The following is an 18,233-nucleotide window of genomic DNA, read 5'->3' on the forward strand; positions in this document are numbered from 1 at the left end:
TGAGCTGATGGCTGGAAAAGATGAGGAATATTGGGATGGGTTCATGTTCACCATCTTCTCTACTTTCCTTCTTCTTCATTTGATTTCATCAGAGGCTGTATCTGCTGCTGCTTTTGCCTATAGATATAATTGAGGAGTCCACATGGTTAAGACGTATGAATACCCTTTAAATCCTTACAAACCTCACTAGTTTCTTCAACTAGGCATTTTAGGTTTCTTATTGATTAATGCTTGGAAAGTGTTATGCTGGGGCTTATATGTATGTACAGTATGTATGTATGTTTGTATGTATGTATATTCTCTGATTGGCAGTGATTCTCAAGTGATTGTATAATCCCCATATTGTAACTCTACAAGCAAACACAATTCATATTCAATAACAGAACACAACACAATAGACATTCTTCACAATCATTACTCCAAATCAAACGTTTGAATTGATCTGTATTAAAATTCCAAATCATATTATTGGATAGCAAAAAAAACAAAGAGATTAGAAATCTTTATTCGTTGGAAACGAAGCAACGGATTAGAGATTATAACGGGCCATATTAGATTGTTAAAGCAACGGGCCTGTGAGTGTTTACTTACTGATAGGCAACAAACTTCTTCATGGGCCTTTTGCATTTCTCGCACGTGACAACTCTCAAACCTTCCTCAAACGGAACCACCACCGTGTGACTCTCTTCGCACGGCTCCTCCTCCTCCGCGATTCGAATCGCCTCCGCGAAACTCATCCCCGCCGCGTGCTCTCCCCACCGCACGATCCGCCTCATCCTCTCCGTCAGCTTCTTTCCCACGATCTTCTCCTTCTCCGCCGTTGATCCGTTTCCGACGACGGCCCAGCCCTTGTGTTCACCGGAATCGAACTCAAGTAGCTCCGTAACTTCTTCAAACACGCGATCGCGTTTCGATGACTCGATTCGTTTGAGTTTCGATCGTTTGATGGATTCTAATCGGAGCCAGAAGAGCTCTTGTATCGAGCTCTCTTCCATAGAGTCCACTGTTCGTTTACTGAGATCAATCAGCTCAAACTCGAACCCTAGATTTTGAAGCTTTCGTGCTAATGAATTGATTTCATCAACCCAATTCGAATCATTGCTTCCAATTAAGCAGATCTCTCTCTCTTGCTTCACCTATGAGTATTGATTGGTTTCAGAATCTGATTGAAAGAATGTTACTTTATGACAGTATAAGAGAAATTTAGAAGTACCCATGTGTTGAATTCAGGATGAATGCCATCAAGCATGAGCTGCAAGGACAATGTATGATCTTCCTCCCAAAGCTCATCTTCTCTGGAAGCTGTAAATGGATACGCTTTACCACCCCAGATCAGCACCATATCCATGGCGTTCATGTTCACAACCTTCCCGTTAGTATCCATCACCGCCACCATCGTCTCGCCATCTCGGTAGGGCCATTCTGTTCTTAGGAAATTCAGTACTGTGGAGCTCATCAACCATGGCCGCTTTACTGAGATACATGGTAGGGAGTTGGAGGAGAAGTTGACGGTTTCCTTCTCTTCTTCTGTCCATTTTTCGGACGTTGGTATTGGAATCCATAAGATTTCGGTGTTGGTGTTGGAAGGATGATGGTATAGCTGTTGAAGCAGGAAGTGGAATGGCTCTGTGGGTGAGAGTTCTGGCTTTGATAATAGCAGCAGTATTACCTTTTCTTTCAGGTCAGTTATAGCTATCTGCCGTTGGATTATTAAAGAATATTGATTTAGATAGCGTTTAAAAGATAGTATAACTGTTCATGAAAGGTAGACGAATTCTGAATGCTGAGATGTATGTAGAGGATGAATAGTTTAAGGATTTAAAGTAGAATATTAAAAAAAAAGAGAGAGAGACAAAGACAAAAGAGGTAACATGGAAAAGAAAAAGGATGGTTCTTTATACCTGTCTGGAGTATTGTTGAAGTAGCAAATCATCTTGCAGAGAAAAAAGTAGTTGGAGTACCTCTTGGTTGTCTTGATGAGTCTCCGTGTTAATGTTTTTAAGCCTTTGATAGATTGTTTCCTCTTTAGACATGTAAACAGAGAAGCAACATCAGAGATGAAGATGTGCTTTTTGGAACTTAACATCAGAACATTTGAAGCTTACCTATCTGTGTACTGCATTCTTCTACTTGCTTGCTGAGACGGGTATGCATGTTGCGCAACTGATATCCCAAACTCGAAAGTTCCCCTGCAGCTCTCCTTGATTCTGTTGCCTGAGTATTTCAGAGAATTCACCTGCTGAGGCTGCTTGAAACAAAAGAAGGGTAGAAAATGTACCTGTTGGGGCTGCTTGAAATAAGGTATCTGCTGCAGGCAAGCAAGTGCGCTTTTGACGACCCAGTAAGTAGCCAGACGGATTTTAGACATGGTTTCTCCCACAAGGTTGCTGTCTAGCTTCGCTTGTTTAAACGGTAGCCTTTCAAACTCAGTGATGCATTTGGTTACGTCTACCAGAACTTTAATGAGCAAGCTTAGAGGGTTTAACCATGGTCTGAACGTGGTTCTCTCTATAGGCAACTGGTTGAGTGTTGCAATTGATGCTGCGACCGGATCATTAGAGCCTAGATGAATTGGTAGCAATAGTCCTCCATATGTTGCAGCAAGGGCTCCAAGTACTAACACAGCTTTTGCATCCCATCTGTATTCTTTCAGAAGATCGAACAAAACCATTGTTCTTGTATGGATCTCGTTTTCCCCCATGCATGGACAAAGCATCTGCAACCTCAAGAGTTTCAAGATCTCCGCTCCCAGGAAGAATTGATTTTAGAAGGAAGATGATCTGTGTTACCTGAACTGAGATTCTGGAGATAGCGTATGGTAGTGTCTCCTTTGATTCGAAAACTTCAATGTCGGTCATACAATTCTCTGTTAGAAGCGGCTTAGAAACCTGAAAGTTAAGTGGCGTTTGTTATTGGCAATCATCTAGACAAGTATCTGAAGACTAGAAGAAGCTCAAGGGGTTATGAGCTCAACTCACATCACTTTGCAGAACAAAGCTCAAGATGGCTTCTACTTCTTGAAGCAACGTTTTGGAATCAATCCAGCGACCGTCTGGATCATGTGTTCGGAGTATCTGCTCAACTATGATATCTTCAGTCAGAGCAGAGATGCTGCTTGTGGAATCCATGGTAATGGTTGTGTTTGAAAAGACTTCTTTGAATTAGGATTTAGTAACCAGATGTCTTGTCTCTTGGTTTGCGTGATCAGATATTAGTAGGGTCTCTGAAACTGAAAATTGTTTAACAATCTGACAGGAATCTTGTACAAAGATTTGCAACCATAGCTTTATCTTTTTTTCATTATTCATCTCTTTTTTTTTACTGTGTCAATGCTTTTCTTGATGAAGGGTAATCACTCTATAGATCACTAACCATCATTGTAAATCAGAAATTTTTGATTGATTCTCAGACCAAGTCGCGTTCGTGGGACAGTAAAATGAAATGGTTGATTCTCAGAACCAAGTAGCATTCTTAAAAGAAAGACTTGCGTTCAGAGGAAAGTATATATCTCAGCTTCATACACAATGAACAGTGAGTGAAAGGTATTATACGAATAAAAGTAAAAAAAAAAGAGACAAATCTAGTACGAGGCAACGAAGTGGACTTTTGTACTCTCTTTGAACAAAGCTTTTGGCACAATGAGTAAGCCCTCTTGTACTGTTTGTCGTTGACAGTTCATTAACAGGACCCATATTAGTACAGTGAATCAGGTTCGTTCATGGCTACTGTGTTGAAGACTATAGATTACAGACAAGAAAGGTATATAGATGTTGTTCTGAGACATGTACAAACATTCAATAAGACTCTTCAAAAGAAAAAGATTGAATTCTTATGTACAAAATCTGTTGCAGCAGAATCAAAGATCCTTTATTTTACTTACATCTCTCGTCTGCTGTGTGTGTTTTCATGTGCAATGAGAATGCAAAACCGAACAAATTATATACAAACATCTGAAACAAATGCAAACAAGGACACTACTGGTCATATCTTCACCACCATTGATGAGAACTAGTTGGAAAACTCACGCAAGCTGTGCTCTGAAAGATGTCAGATTCACCTCCTGAGAGGGTTATCTTAATAAAGCTTGATACGAACCGATATTGAGCTTCGGCAAATGGGACAAACGTGGAGGTCTTCCCCACAATCTGAGCAAGTCTGTGTAATAAAGAAAATCAAAGTTAATTTTTTTTTGTTTGAGATGTAGTCCTTAAGATAGTTATAGACTGAACATGTCACCTGATGACCACAATTGAAAGCCATGTTCTTTGGTATCACTAAACATATAGGACAAAGCTGGCCATCATTACGAGCATTTGGAACTGGTGCAGTAGCGGCAGCAACACCACTATCATACGCTTGTGGTGTTCTGGTCTGAAAGCTGGTTGATCTTGAAGTTCTTGGACTGTTGCGCATAGACTGAGCAGCATAAGTTGGTGGTGGAAGCGCAAACCTGTTTGGACAGTTTCCAGTTCTTCTTCTGCCAAATTTTGAAACAAAAGGGAAGAGATTTATATAATCAGCTCATAAGGCTCATATAAATAAGATACTACTCACCCTAGTAAACCAAGCTCAAGGGTGGCTTTGTACTGAGATGGGATCTCCATCAACGCGGAAAGCGCAAACTCTGCCTCTTTCCTTGCTGGATCAACGCTCTTTGACATTATATCCGTAAAATTCACAAACTGGAAGTTGTCAAAGGCACGAGCGGGGATGTTGTCGTCAAACTGTCTCATGGTGTCCCAAGGGCCGTCTCCGACACCAACAAGAACTATCGACAATGGATACTCGCTGCAAACAGGAATCCATCACAGTTTAGTAAAACAAAGCAGAAGAGATCAACAAGAGAAATGAAGAAATGGTTTTTATTATACCTTGCTCTAACAATGGCGTCAATGGTCTGCTGCTCTTGTGGACTGACTGCCCCATGCTCTGTATCAACACTTCTTGTCACCTAACACAAATAAAAAGCTCCAACGGTAACTATATAAGGGTCTGAGAATGTTCATAACCACACTGGTTCCAATCAATGCTCAAGAAATCGATAGGAGGTAACTAGGTGCTTTGTAGAGTATCAGTAACTACCGGATTATTTGATGAATTATCGAAATTAGATATACAAAAGAAATTAGACAAAGTTATGGATTTACCGAACATTATAACTTATTTAACAAAACTAAACTAGTTTAGAGACGTTTAAACTGATTTAGAATGGTTTAATTGATTCGGATTTTAAGAAAAGAGTTTCGACTAGGACCGATTTTTATAACCCTGGTTCCAATACAGCGTTCTTTACCTGTCCATCAGCGATTATGAGAAGAACATGGTACTGGCCTCCACTTTCTTCCACAATCGTTATGGCCCTTTCGATAATCGGTGCAAAAGATGTCGGACCTGTTACATAACCAGCAAAGAAAATCAAGAAAAAAGTAGAGAAAGAGTAAGAACATAAGCAGGCACTCTTAATATAACTCAAACCTGCAAGGCGTAGCTGGGGGACAATCTCTCTGTAACACATGAGAACTTCTTCAAATCCATTACAGAATGTATCATTGGCATTGAAACTAAATACATCCTGATCATGTGTTGTAGCTGCATAAGTAAAAAAACCAAAGAAACCAACCTTCAAAATCTATAATCCCAGACTCACCAACAAATTAATTTTTGAGGTTATTACCATCTCCGAATCCATAACATGGGATCAAGTTATCTTCATCGAAAACCGATAAAGTCTTTCCAATGATGGAAATAGCTTGCTGATAAGGGTTTGGAGTAGTTCCAATGTAATGCAGGCTCTTCCTACCAAATGATCTCGCCCCTAAAATCAAATCAGAGTCAGCATTTACTTAAAACATAGACTTAAACATAGAGATAACAACTTCTCTAACCTGTCCACTCGTTGCTCTTGGTGACATCAATACCAACAATCAGATTCGAGGACTCCAAGCCAGCATGTGAAAGAGCAGCAGTAACCTGTTGATCCAAAACCAAAATCAAAAAACAAAACTCACAAAAACCAAGTTTAATGTGATTCAAACCTCATCGATGGAGCGGTAGTTATCACCAATCCGTGAATACTTCCTCTCAAGATTCTTCTGAGTTTGCCAACGAGGATTGTTATAGGAAGGTGCAGGGCTTGCAGATGGATGGCTTGGCGTGTGATAGGAGCTGTTCTGGTGGTCTCCGTAAGGCCCCCAAGAAGAAGCAGACGAGCTCGCAGAAGGGCTACCTGGATACCTCCTACTGCTTCTGCCTCCTCTGTTCGAGTCCTTTGAGCTGCTTCCTCCCATCACAGACAACCAAATCCAGAACAAGATGAACAACACAATCGCCTGCAACACTTCAAGAAGCATATGTCAATGATTCAGACAAACAAAAAGCAGAAAGTACTCTCCTTTATGAATGATCCAGACAGACACACATATATATACAAAAGAGTTTATTGACTTGACCAGTCTAGGTTTTGTTTATTTTCCATCAAAAGTCTTCTCCTTTCACATCGTTTTAACATGTCTGAATCGGTAAATTTCTCACTGGTTACATAAAAAAATAAAGTAATATTACTCGGACAGTCTCTTTCAAGGAGGACTATAGCATCGCCGTGAACTACAAGGAAACTCTGATGAGAGATTTTCCGGCGAGAAATGATAAATTAACAGTTGGGAAAACTATAAGAAACTAAATTAGATTTGACTGATTCAAAAACATCAATTGCTTTCGAAATTTCCATTGGGTTTAAACTAAGGGCAAGATTATCGGTGTCCTTAGAGGCATATCTTAGCAATTAAACACTCATAATTAAATGAAAAATAGCCAATAAGAATAAGGACGCCTCTTAATTAAGAAGTTTTCTATGTTGTCCTTACGAGCCACCTGTCTCACAGGAGGGAGTTTTACCTTCTTCTCTCCACATCTCTCTCGAGACAGAAATTGATCGATTTTTTTCTTCACCAATTGTAGATCCCTCTGTTTCCCTCGTAGATCTTCTCCTCTCTCTGTTTTCCTCGCTTGAGACCGGTGGTGTTCGATTTGAAGGACTTTGGAGGTGTCGGCAATGGGGTCACGGACTCACGGTTGACACCGAGGCGTTTGAGAGAGCGGTGGTGGAGATTTGCAGCGTAACGCATTGGCTGGCTTGCCTGAGATTCTTGTCACCACACCTGCTTGTATTCCTAAGTGTTTTGCAGATGGGGTTTTAGATCCCGCAGCTATCAGTGAATCGCTTGAGATTTTGGTTCTTGATGAGGTATGATAAATATTCTCCTTTGGATTTTTTTAGGTTCAATGGTTTATAGTGGTGATGAGAAGTAACATTAGCTTTGTGAATTGTGACTTTTCTAGATAATCAAGTAGTATAACTGTCTTGAACGGTGGAAACATGTTTGAAAAATGTTGTCTTGAGAAGTTGTCTTGAGAAGTTGTCTTGAACGGTGGAAACATGTTTGAAAAATGTCAGTTCTGATGTTGAGAAATTGAAGAAATTGATTCTGCACAACCCGGTAGTCTTGACCTTGCAAGAAGGTTCTGACAAGGAAGAGCCCGTCCCAAGTAATGTGCAGCAGTTTTGGGTATGATTCAAACGCTTAGCTTTGCTTAAGTAAATTTCTTGGTTATGTTCACAGTTGTGGTTCTGATTAATGATGACTATTGTGTTATCTTGTTTTAGATTTCTTGCAGTACTCAGGATAAACTACTACACATTCTTGCTCTCCTGAAGCTAGAGGTTGTTCAGAAGAAAGTTCTGATATTCATCAATACTATTGACATGGGTTTCAACGGCCATTGACACCGGTGAAAAGTGTAAGCTACTGTCATTGATTCTCGTTCTTGTGCTTGCTTCTTGTTATTGATTCATGTTGTTGTTTGTTTCAGGATTGGACTCTCTTGCAACACACAGGTATTGAGAGCATCCGTGTCACGTACTCACGGATTTCTTCTTATTTCACCAAACGTTCCATGTTAAGTTCTTTCTTCTTTCTTCTATCTCAAGTTTTTTATCTAAACACAAGATCAAACGATTCAAATTATTTATCTAAACACAAGTTCTAGCTCAAACTCTTTCTTCCATCTCAAGTCTTATAAAACAAGAAAAATCCTACCAATAATCTTTAATTTATGGATTGTCCTTAGCTTTGTCTTTTAATATAAAAGTAATAATAAAATATGTTAAGGACTTAAAAATTGTCCTACCAATAATGTTGCCCTAATGGAGAGAGGTCGATGTAATACCTGCAAATGCAATTGAATCCGTCAATAGGATTTTTTTTTTTTTTGTTGTTGTGAAGTTGAATTTCAGTAGATGAGAAGATATTATTATAATGGGCCCCTTAGTGGGCTTAGACTCTTTTCTTCTGAATTTAATCAAATAGTTATTATTGCATAAAAAGGAGGATATTATTTATCTGTACGGAATACATTTGTGCCGATTATATAGGTTACCGTAGCGGATGAGATCTCAAGAAGAGGAAGCTTTCCGGTGACAGTAACGATGTAGAAGAGGAGGATAGTGGTGGTTCTCGTCTTACTTGTCTAAAGTTTCCGGTGATTCATAGGCGGAAGAGATCTCGTTCAATCGATTGAACTCTCCGACGGGAAGACAAGGCGGCGTAGATGAGCGATGGTCTCGTGGAGGCTCTGTAGTCTCGGAGCTCCGGCGAAACGTGGTGACAATGGTAAGTATCGGTGGCTGTGCGAGGATGGGGCGAGGCGGGCGACACGTGGTGGGCTGATGAGCAAGATTCGTACACATGTTTCAGCCCATGTTTCCTTGACGCGCGTCTAAGTCAAACTCGACCTAGCTGTTTGGGCCTTGGGCCTTTTCGTTATTTGGGCCTCGGCCGTTTTTTTTTAGTTGCCCGATTAGTTCCGTGGGCTTTTTGGGGTTATACTCTGGTGTACTCGGACTTCGGCCGTGGACTAAGCCCATTGGATCAATAAAAATAACAATTTGGAAAGAAAAAAATATAGGTACCTATTTCAGAAAAAAAAAATGTGATATTGGGCTGGCCGTAGGCTTATTTTTTCAAATGAAAACCCAACCGTATTGGAGCTAACAGAATGTAAGAACCGAGCCCAACAAAGAAAAGCAAAATCCAGATTATAAAGTAGGATATAGGATTGACGTACGTATTTCAGACCCAATCACGAGCATGTTCTCTTGTCATCTACCAGATTGAAGAAGATGAAACAAAGATAGGTCGACGGCTGGCGGAGTAAACGAAAACTCAAGAGTTTTACATAATTTTTTTAATTATTAAACCAAATAAAAGTTGGTACAACCTACATACATGCATATTTTTACAATGCTTTCTTATACCATCGTCATGATTGGTTACGTGGTAGATAACGATATTTACCATCCCCTCTTAATGAAATCAATCAGAGCTAAAATTTTTTTTTGGACAAGGAATGACTATTTTATCAGAACCAATATCTACTATTAACCAATATTTACTATTGTAAAAATTCTTTTAAAAAGATTATAAGCCATATCAAACTCTTTATAATAAATGAAATTATACAAGACGGTACGAATGTTAAAACATACATAATGGAGTTAAGAAAAAAAAAAATGTTTATAGCTGGGACACTCCAGTGTAACCGTCAGCTATGAGGACTTTAAATTATTTAAATATATGATCTCCCAAGTCTCTTTCCAACATTATGGGCTCCAAAGAATCGGTAGTCGAATCGAATATGCTTTTGATTTCCTGAGAATTAGTTTTAAGAGAAACTAAAAAAGAATTATTGTGGAAAAGGAGTAGTTTGAAAGAGAAAGCGATATATGCACGTACCTCCATCATCACATTAGATTCTTCGTCACTCTAGAGGCGGCCTTAAATTTCGTTCACCGTATCTTCTCCATTTAACATCAAACATCAAATGATCCAAAACATTTCGTATTTTGTTTTGCAATCTATTTCATATAATAATATATAGCCGCTCTCTTTGAAATCGGTTCTTCAGTTGACTGAACTTACACTAACCCACTCTTCTAAATCAGTCCATTATTAAAACAAAATATCACTCCGCAAATACAAACTAATTCCTGTATAAATATCGTATTTTCTTTTTAGTTTAAATTTATTGATCAGCAAAAGATAAAAGAAAAACTGAGCTATATATTGAAAAGGTTAATGAGATAACGAAATAGCAGATCAGATAGTCATCATCTTCCCAAAGCAAAACTGACAAAATTTCGGACGATTTACTACATTACATAATCTATGTAAATACAGGATTTTTTAGCTATATAAAAGAATGATAGAGACTATAGATGTCTCTGCTTATACATAATCTATGTAAATATAAGGGCAATTGTCAATAATAGCACATTTTGAAGTTTATGTCACAAAATAGCACTAGAAGGAGAAAGTCACAAAAATGACATTTATTAAAGGGTAAAATATCCCTAATACCCTTAGTTTAAAATTAAATAAACAAACAAAAATAAATAAAAAAAAATAAAAAAAAATAAAAAAAATGAAAAGAAAAGAAATTTTTTTTATAGTTTCAGATTATATTTTTCAGATCCGAAATTTTTATAATTTTTTTTTGAAATTTTTTTTTCAAAATTTTTTTATTTATTTTTTTTTCAAATTTTCTTTTTATAATTTAAAAATACTTTTTGAAACTGTTTGTAAAATTTTTTATTTTTATTTTAGTATTTATTTTTCATAAAATTTTAAACCCTAATTCCAAAACCCCATCCCCTTAACTCTAAACCCTAAGGTTTGGATTAATTAACCCAAGGGATATAAGTGTATATTTACTTCTTTAATGAAACCTATTTTTGTGACTTTGAGCCTTGAGTGTTACTTTGGGAACAAAAACTTGGTTTGGTGCTATCCTAGTCTTTTTCTCTAAATATAACTCCCGCTAATCATTTTTTTTTACATTTTTCATAATCATATTGCATTATATATATAAGAAATAGTTCATATTACAACGAAGGTTGTTTTATTTTTAACTGTTAAAGCGAAGGTTTCATAATCTTTGTAAAGAATTATTATGTTTATGTGAAAAATTAGGTTATAACGATTCAAAGGATTCAACGAATATCTGTGGTATTAAAATTATGTCCTTAGATGATATCATTATTTATAAATAAGATGAAAAAGGTGATGTTATCATTTCTTTGTTCGTTTAAAATATTCGGTCTATTATATTTCAAAACAAAATGGATTATATAATAAACTTACTAACTATATGATAACATGTGTGCCTAGTTCAACCAGAAAAAAACACGTGTGCGTCGTCAACAGTAAAACATTTTTAAACGTTAGATTAACCGACAGACCTATGGAGTGTTAGTAGTTTTAATACACTTTATCACACTGCATTGTACTTATTTTATCCAAATGTTCAAAATTATCATATTTAATCAACTCAGTTGGAGTTTTACGCAAGCATCCAAGTACGTCGGATTTGCTTTGGACTAAATAAATAAAGCAATCCAAGTTGGTTATTGACTATGCCAAAACCATATGATTCTTTTAACGCTGATTAGTTTTTGTTTTGGCATAACGCTGATACAACAAGAAACATTAAATAGACGATGTTATAGCTAACAGCTTAATTTATTTTTTGTAAGTTTTTCTTTAAATATTCTTCATTGTTCTACTCATTTTTAAGATTTTGATTTAGTAGTATGAAAATAGTAATGAATACTTAATTAAGCCATTACACTACAAGGGTTTCCACAAACAATAGAATCAGTATACAAATCAAGACTGAGATATTTCTCGCCGCTATACTTTTCGTTGAAGATCTATTAGGGGTTGGACCCCAACTCTCGAAGAGGTAAAAAAATCATTGTGATTTTCTATCTCGATGGTTTATCAGGTTCTGAGAACAAATTTTCTCAATTCCACAGGTTATTCCTTTAATTTTATTTTTGTTGAAAGAAAAACTAATTTCTGCTGGCGAAGCCTTTTTTGTAAGTAGTAAACCAATTCTTTTTTTGTAAGTAACTGAACTCTTTTTCAAAAAAAAAGTAACTAAACTCTTTTTGTGAAATAAAAAAAAGAAACATGAAATGTACGATAGGGAAATAACAAAAGAAAAGAACACGGAGATAAATTAGACCACTAAAGCCACTACTGTCCAGTAATACTTTTTCTAATTGCCGTCTCTTCCACAAGCACATTTTAAAAAGGATATAAGTTTATTATATTTTAATAATTTCTTTAATTATTAGTGTACCTTTTTGATTAAAACTAAATTTAAGTAAAAGTAAAAAAGTAATTCTATATATAGTCGGTCAATCCTTTTTCTTTTAATCACTGCAAGATAAAGGGTTAATAATAAAAAAAAATGCAGGAAATAATTTTTTCAAGTTTTCATCGTCTTTAAATGACACAAACTATCACTTGATAAGCTACAAATATTACAACTGGATTTTTTTTTTATGCTTTCAGCATCACATGTTGATAATTAGCACCATACTTTTTTCCTTCTAATAAACATCATCTATATTATTAAAACAGAAATATTGTGTTGGACCTAATATTTATTTTATAAGTTTTTAAATTAAATACATCTTCCTACTTTATAGTTAAACCTACATTAAATCACTAATATTCTTTTCTTTATACTACTATCAATGTTTCCAAACAATATAGTCATTTCTTTATACTACTATCCATTTTTCCAAACAACACTATAATTAATCTTATGTCCAAACAATATAAAATATTGGAACTTATCTTTTTAATAACCAAATATTTAAATAAATTAAATAATTAAAAAAATATTCAAAAAAATTATAAAAAACGAAAATAAATAAAACTTACTTTTACAGGTTTAAATACTACAAAAACATTTCAATGAATGATAAATCAATTAAATTAACATATTATTTTATTTATATTTACTACATAATGGTTCTATCATTTATTTAAGTAAGATAACAATTCAATAATAGCCATTACATAAAAAAAATATATAAACATTATACAGTGTACAATAACTACAATAACAAAAATAATTATGAAAAAATGTTCAAAATATATGTTAGCTAAAGAAAAATGCTTAATACTAATTGTTAACAAAAAATTTAAAGCGATTATAATATAAATGATTAACAAGAAAAATTATAATAAAATTAATTAAGTTATATAAAATGGAGTAATATGATCAAGACATTTATAGTTGTTAATTATATCCATTATTTTCTCTATTAAAATTTTGTAGAAATGTCATAATTTAATAAAATTGTAAAACAATAAACTTTAAAATTTGGATTAACAGGTGACAAATTGTGAAACTATAGCAATTTAAATCAAATTGGATATATTAACATATCGGGCATCCATCGGTTCAATTGGTTAGTCTCGGATATAGTGATTTTTATAAATATGGATATTTTTAAAACCTAAATTGAATTATCGAATCACCGGATTAACCGATTTGACCGCGGATTCGGGTTAAATTTAAAAGCATTGATTTAAATGCAAAGAAAATTCAAATTAACAAAATTCTTACAAATTAACAAAATATTTATTAATTATTAGTAAAAATTCTCATCATAAAATAATCCGCGCTTGCAAAGCGCGGGTCATGATCTAGTAAATTCTTAAAAAAAATCCGTGACCTAATACTACTTGATTAGTTAACTTTTAAAATTTTATATACATCTGCATTTTATCTCAAATATGTATACTTTAAAAATAAACACAACCCCCATAATACTAATTATTTTTGCTGATTATATATAAAATCATCAAACACGAATTTTCAATTTTCAATTGACGATTAATTATTTTTCACTTTCATATTATAAAAATATATTCTTTTATAAAATTAAAATATAGTATTTGCGAAAATGATCTCAAGTGATATAAAACACACATGTAAAACAAGTTATAGACGTCTATTTCCAAAATAGTGAATCAATTTTTATGCCTGACAAAATTAGGGTAAAAAAAATTAATAGAAAAGAACAGAGAAAGAGCAATAGTTTTGAACTTTTATGGGTTAGAGCACCTCTATATTTCAGATATCTAATTAATATTTTACTATTATATAATTAGTTTTTGAAAAACGCAAATGCTCTTATAGAAAACTCAAATAGATTTCTAATCGCCATCATAGCTTCTGAAAATAAGTTTTTGAAAGATGCAAAGTGTTGGACAAAAATAATGAAAGCTTAAAAATAGTGTATTATTAAATATTTAGAAACCAAATTAAAAACTAGTACTATAACACTTGTTTTGGCGCGTTATAGAGAATAGTTTCTAATCGCCATCCTCTCTCCGTCGCGTACTTCAAGGAGCTTTCCTCTGATCATCCTTAAATATCTCTCTCTCCCTCGTCTTCTTCTACCTTTGTAACCGAACATGAACTCATCGTCGTTGAACGTCCTTGCTTCTCCTCCTCTTATTTCTACCTCAACACCAACTTTAAAAGCTTTCCATAGACCTAACTTTTCTTCCAAGCTCTCTAAAAGGATCAGATGCATGCACGATCCCAGCATCAATCTTAACTTCGGTTCGAGATCGAATCCAAAACATGACTTCCCTGTTTCTTTTGCCACGGCTTTCGTCGAAGCTCCATTGGGAACAACAACAACAACCTCGTCCGACAAGCTCCACCTCCTCGTATCCGAGTTCCGGTCCTTAACCGAACCGATCGACCGAGTCAAACGTCTCTTGAGCTACGCGACAGCTCTAGCTCCACTCGAAGACTCCGCTCGTGTTCCGGCGAACCGAGTCACGGGATGCACGACTCAGGTATGGTTGGAGATCAAGAAGGACGAGTTAGGTAGGATGAGGTTCAAAGCAGACAGCGATTCAGAGATCTCGAAAGGGTTCTGTTCTTGTCTTATCTGGATCCTCGACGGTGCTAAACCGGAGGAAGTGATGGGCGTGAGAGGCGAGGACTTGTCGGAGATGAACGTTGGGGTTCACGGGAAGGTCCAGTCAAGGGTTAACACGTGGCATAACGTATTGATGAGTATGCAGAAACGGACCATGGCTCTTGTCGGTGATGCTGACGTGGAGAACCGGGAAGGAGACAGATCAGAACCTCATCCCCATAATCTTTTGTTTGATTATGTTAATGGGAGAAGTTACGTGGAATCTTCATCTAAGGTTGATCGTGATTACTCCATCTCGCTGCTTCCTTTGGGTTATGATATTACGATATGAAATGTTGCTGGTGTGTTTCTTTAGAATGCTTTTGTAAAGTCTTCTGGAACATAAATTGAAAGTTTGTGTTTCTGTATTTTGCAAATTTATAGTTTTGAGGATAACCAACTTTAAGTTAGTAAGATTATTAACATAAATGGTGATGAGATAATCCTAAGATTAAAACCCGGATTCTCTTCCAGATCCAAGTCTTACTATGTGAGAAGAGGTTTAGTCGTTGGCAACAACAAAACTTTTAGTCGTTGGTCAAAGAAACCATAGCAACAAAGATAAAGGATTGCATAAGTTGAAAAAGAGAAAAAAACTACTTAATATGGATCATTGATGAAATCCTCTCGCGCAAACTACTGAATCGAAAAAATAAGAGACTATGAAATAACAAAACTATGACATGGTTTTTTTGTGTGTTTAATAAATAATATAGTCGTTTAGGGATTTTCCAGAAAAATTATTGAGGACTATGAAAAATGTCTGGAGCCTCCTTTTACTTATAGAGGTGATAAGTAAACCATGGATGGTGTTCAGTCAATCGTCACCATGTTCAGTCACTCAAACGCATCTGCTCTATGGTTCAGAAGGAGGAGATAAGGGTGGTGCTTCACTCTGACCAAACGAAGCCTCGACGTTCGTCGACGCGAAGACGGCCTGTAGAAAAAGCTGTTCCTACGGTTCTCGTAGGCGGAGTGTGGCGAGTCTTGGGCTTTCCCGTGTGGTCTCCGGGAGAGTTTCAAAGGCTTGGTGGTGAACTCGCTTTGGAGCTTGGCATTTTCAGTACTGCTTTATAGCAACATCCGGTAGCTTGGATCCTTTTTCTGATCTATAGGTCCCCGGCTGGTTGTGGACAGTATCACTGCCTTGACCCGACTTTTATAAGATTGCAAAGCCTTAGTCTCTGGCCAGTTGGAACCAACTGAGTGGAATTTGCACCAATAGGTGTTATGGCGGTTGGTCATGACAATCTTAAGGCATCAACTGCTCCAAGCTTCACTTGAGTCTCACTCTAGCTTGTTTTTCTTGGTGGTTTAGAGATAGTTTTGTAATCTTGTTTTTATAGTGGTAGAATTTAGGTGGTTCAAGAGACGATTTGCTTCGAGTCGTGGAGTAAAAAGGAGCGTGGGTAGTAATAAAAGGACTCAAACAAAAGTTATGTTATCATTTTAAAATTCACATAAATGTTGGAGAATGGATACACACCCGGTTAAATTTCTAAATATGATTGGTCAGCACGCTGCAGGATTATAGGATATGACAATGAAAACAAAAGCGGTTAAACACAAGCATAGACAATGAAAACATAGGGGTAATGTCGAAAACATAAGCATAAAATAAAAGGTCTTAGAAACAAGTCTGACAAGTGAGAGCTCGATAAAACAGTCCCGAGACAAAAGATAAAAAAGAGATTACATAGATAAAACAAAAAAAAGCAAAGACCTCCCTCCACAGCTCAGACTAACTTCCTCAATTTAACCTGTAAAATTGTGAAAATCAAACATTCTGTTTTCTGTAAGAACAGGTACTAGTTGTGTAATAATGGCAATTCTCAAACTGAATCTTATAATAAAAGCTTACACATGGGTTTGCTGATGTGAAGAAGAGACAAGTCTTTCATTTTCCTTGACTTGCACAAAGCTTGGGCGATAAGAGCAAACAAGTGGGGGACGAGCAGCTTTATGGTGGTGGTGTTCGAGTATGAGAGCTTGTCCGAGGTTGACGGAGGATTTGAAGAAGCCGTCTTGTCCAAAGACAAAAGCGGCGTGAACAGTCTTGGTCTTGGATCCGTATAGTTCAAACAAGACAGCAAATTTGTTTTCCTCATCGACAAAGAAGCTCCCACCAGAAAATGAGGAGTAGAGCTTAAAACCGTAGCCGGAGAAGGGGCCCGGTTCCATTCGCAAAAATTTGCTCCAGGAGGCACGGTTGGGGTGGACAGTAAGGGTAACCCAAAACTCAAAAAAGCCAGATTCATAACCACCAAACAGGACCGCAAGCTGCTCATCATCACCACCACCTCTAAAGAAGCTTGAGAGGGTTACAAGGTCACCATTGAAACCATCGAACGAGTCAAAAGGAAGAGGCAGGCGCGGTCCAAACCTCTCTTTGGTAAAATCAAAACAGATTAAGGAAACTTTGTGAGCCAGGCCATAATGATTAGCAACAAAGTAGGTGTTTCCCTTGACAGACACGCCACGCTGATGTGTATCTATCAACCCCTCGTGATTAACCTCCTCAAGGACCCTCCATGAATTAGACCTAATTTCATAGATTTCGTACACCACCTCGATTCTCTTCATGTTTCTAATGAAATTATCCCAAAACCTCAGGATTTTGTGGTTGCGCCCCTCGTCGTATCCGACCGCGTGCCTGTCTGATAGGTGGAAACTTTCTCTCGGTCCGATCCACCTTGTTTGACACAGGTAAGGGTTCCACAACACAAGCTCCGAGTTGTCCTTAGCCACGCATAACACCAACCCATCGCAGTGATATAGCTTTGATACCTCCAACTCATTGAGCAAATCTACCTCCTTTACCGATGCATCAACAAAATCGTCTTGGTACCTAAGAGAGTAGACCTTGCCGTTCATCGTCAGAAACTGTTGCTGCGGCCCTACTGCTTCTTCTTCTTCTGATGTTATCGAAACCTTCTTCATCATCCTTCCAACTCTTGCCGCAATTGGAATATTAGGGTTTTCCTCCAAATCTTCTCTATTGCGTTTGGTTTTCCCCCAAACCTTCCTCCCCCCATGATCGCTCATCATCCTTCCAACTCTCGCCGCAATTTGAATATTTAGGCTTTTCCTCGATACCTTCTCTATTGCCTTTCGTCCTGTATATATACCCAATAATTTTTGCCTTAGGTACCGTCTGGGCTCTCAACTGGGCTACGATCTGCCTCGGCTTCCTTTAATTTGAGGCCCGGTATTTTTAGCAATAAAATAAACCCATAAACACTCTTAAGATGTTCGGATACCCGTTCGGGTTCAGATCGGGTATTTCAGTATAGGAATATAGAATCCGTTCCGATTTTTTGTACTTCGGGTCGGGTTCGGATATTTTTAGTTCGGATTCGGTTATTTCGGGTCGGATTCG

At 36.8% G+C, this 18,233-nt stretch overlaps 5 protein-coding genes and 1 long non-coding RNA gene across 12 annotated transcripts; 3 read left to right on the forward strand and 3 right to left on the reverse strand.

The window, feature by feature from the left end:
• Positions 1–395: 395 nt before the first annotated feature.
• LOC106353975 (protein SIEVE ELEMENT OCCLUSION C) lies at positions 396–3,179 on the reverse strand. Its single transcript, XM_013793812.3, has 7 exons — positions 2,979–3,179; positions 2,790–2,888; positions 2,279–2,716; positions 2,106–2,214; positions 1,902–2,023; positions 1,214–1,696; positions 396–1,136 (listed from the first exon to the last, which is right to left on the reverse strand). Exons 1-7 carry the CDS (start codon positions 3,126–3,128, stop codon positions 588–590), a joined length of 1,950 nt encoding a protein of 649 aa, XP_013649266.1. The 5' UTR covers positions 3,129–3,179; the 3' UTR covers positions 396–587.
• LOC125576291 lies at positions 1,448–3,303 on the forward strand. The gene is made up of 2 exons (XR_007314713.1): positions 1,448–1,681; positions 2,030–3,303. It is a non-coding gene; the product is annotated as an uncharacterized LOC125576291 (long non-coding RNA).
• Positions 3,304–3,798: 495 nt separating this feature from the next.
• On the reverse strand, positions 3,799–8,282 carry LOC106353976 (E3 ubiquitin-protein ligase RGLG5). 5 transcript variants are annotated; one of them, XM_013793815.3, is made up of 10 exons: positions 8,227–8,282; positions 6,036–6,329; positions 5,886–5,970; positions 5,675–5,815; positions 5,476–5,589; positions 5,294–5,391; positions 4,872–4,951; positions 4,555–4,788; positions 4,237–4,477; positions 3,799–4,155 (listed from the first exon to the last, which is right to left on the reverse strand). In XM_013793815.3, exons 2-10 carry the CDS (start codon positions 6,285–6,287, stop codon positions 4,075–4,077), a joined length of 1,326 nt encoding a protein of 441 aa, XP_013649269.1. In that variant the 5' UTR covers positions 6,288–6,329; positions 8,227–8,282; the 3' UTR covers positions 3,799–4,074. The 5 variants fall into 5 exon arrangements, with proteins under 5 accessions (XP_013649269.1, XP_048591966.1, XP_048591968.1 ...); XM_048736009.1 differs by having other exon boundaries at positions 6,036–6,337; positions 8,227–8,252; XM_048736011.1 differs by lacking the exon at positions 8,227–8,282 and adding an exon at positions 6,562–6,741.
• Positions 7,001–8,215, forward strand: LOC106406459 (DEAD-box ATP-dependent RNA helicase 16-like). 2 transcript variants are annotated; one of them, XR_001281551.3, is made up of 4 exons: positions 7,001–7,243; positions 7,339–7,565; positions 7,664–7,797; positions 7,870–8,215. XR_001281551.3 is itself a non-coding variant. In XM_048736012.1 (3 exons), the coding sequence occupies exons 1-3, from the start codon at positions 7,239–7,241 to the stop codon at positions 7,781–7,783; spliced, it is 237 nt and encodes a 78-aa protein (XP_048591969.1). In that variant the 5' UTR covers positions 7,001–7,238; the 3' UTR covers positions 7,784–8,215. The 2 variants fall into 2 exon arrangements, 1 of the variants encoding a protein (XP_048591969.1); XM_048736012.1 differs by having other exon boundaries at positions 7,454–7,565; positions 7,664–8,215.
• A 5,918-nt stretch (positions 8,283–14,200) lies between the features above and the next one.
• LOC106353978 (sufE-like protein 2, chloroplastic) lies at positions 14,201–15,222 on the forward strand. The gene has a single exon (XM_013793816.3). It carries the CDS (start codon positions 14,337–14,339, stop codon positions 15,144–15,146), a length of 810 nt encoding a protein of 269 aa, XP_013649270.1. The 5' UTR covers positions 14,201–14,336; the 3' UTR covers positions 15,147–15,222.
• A 1,225-nt stretch (positions 15,223–16,447) lies between these two features.
• Positions 16,448–17,966, reverse strand: LOC106353979 (F-box/kelch-repeat protein At1g24800-like). Of its 2 annotated transcripts, none has more exons than XM_013793817.3 (2): positions 16,716–17,966; positions 16,448–16,614 (listed from the first exon to the last, which is right to left on the reverse strand). In XM_013793817.3, the coding sequence occupies exons 1-2, from the start codon at positions 17,900–17,902 to the stop codon at positions 16,605–16,607; spliced, it is 1,197 nt and encodes a 398-aa protein (XP_013649271.1). In that variant the 5' UTR covers positions 17,903–17,966; the 3' UTR covers positions 16,448–16,604. The 2 variants fall into 2 exon arrangements, with proteins under 2 accessions (XP_013649271.1, XP_048591970.1); XM_048736013.1 differs by having other exon boundaries at positions 16,448–16,640.
• Positions 17,967–18,233: the final 267 nt, after the last annotated feature.

Source organism: Brassica napus, chromosome A7 (assembly GCF_020379485.1).
Source record: "Brassica napus cultivar Da-Ae chromosome A7, Da-Ae, whole genome shotgun sequence".
Classification (NCBI taxonomy): domain Eukaryota; kingdom Viridiplantae; phylum Streptophyta; class Magnoliopsida; order Brassicales; family Brassicaceae; genus Brassica; species Brassica napus.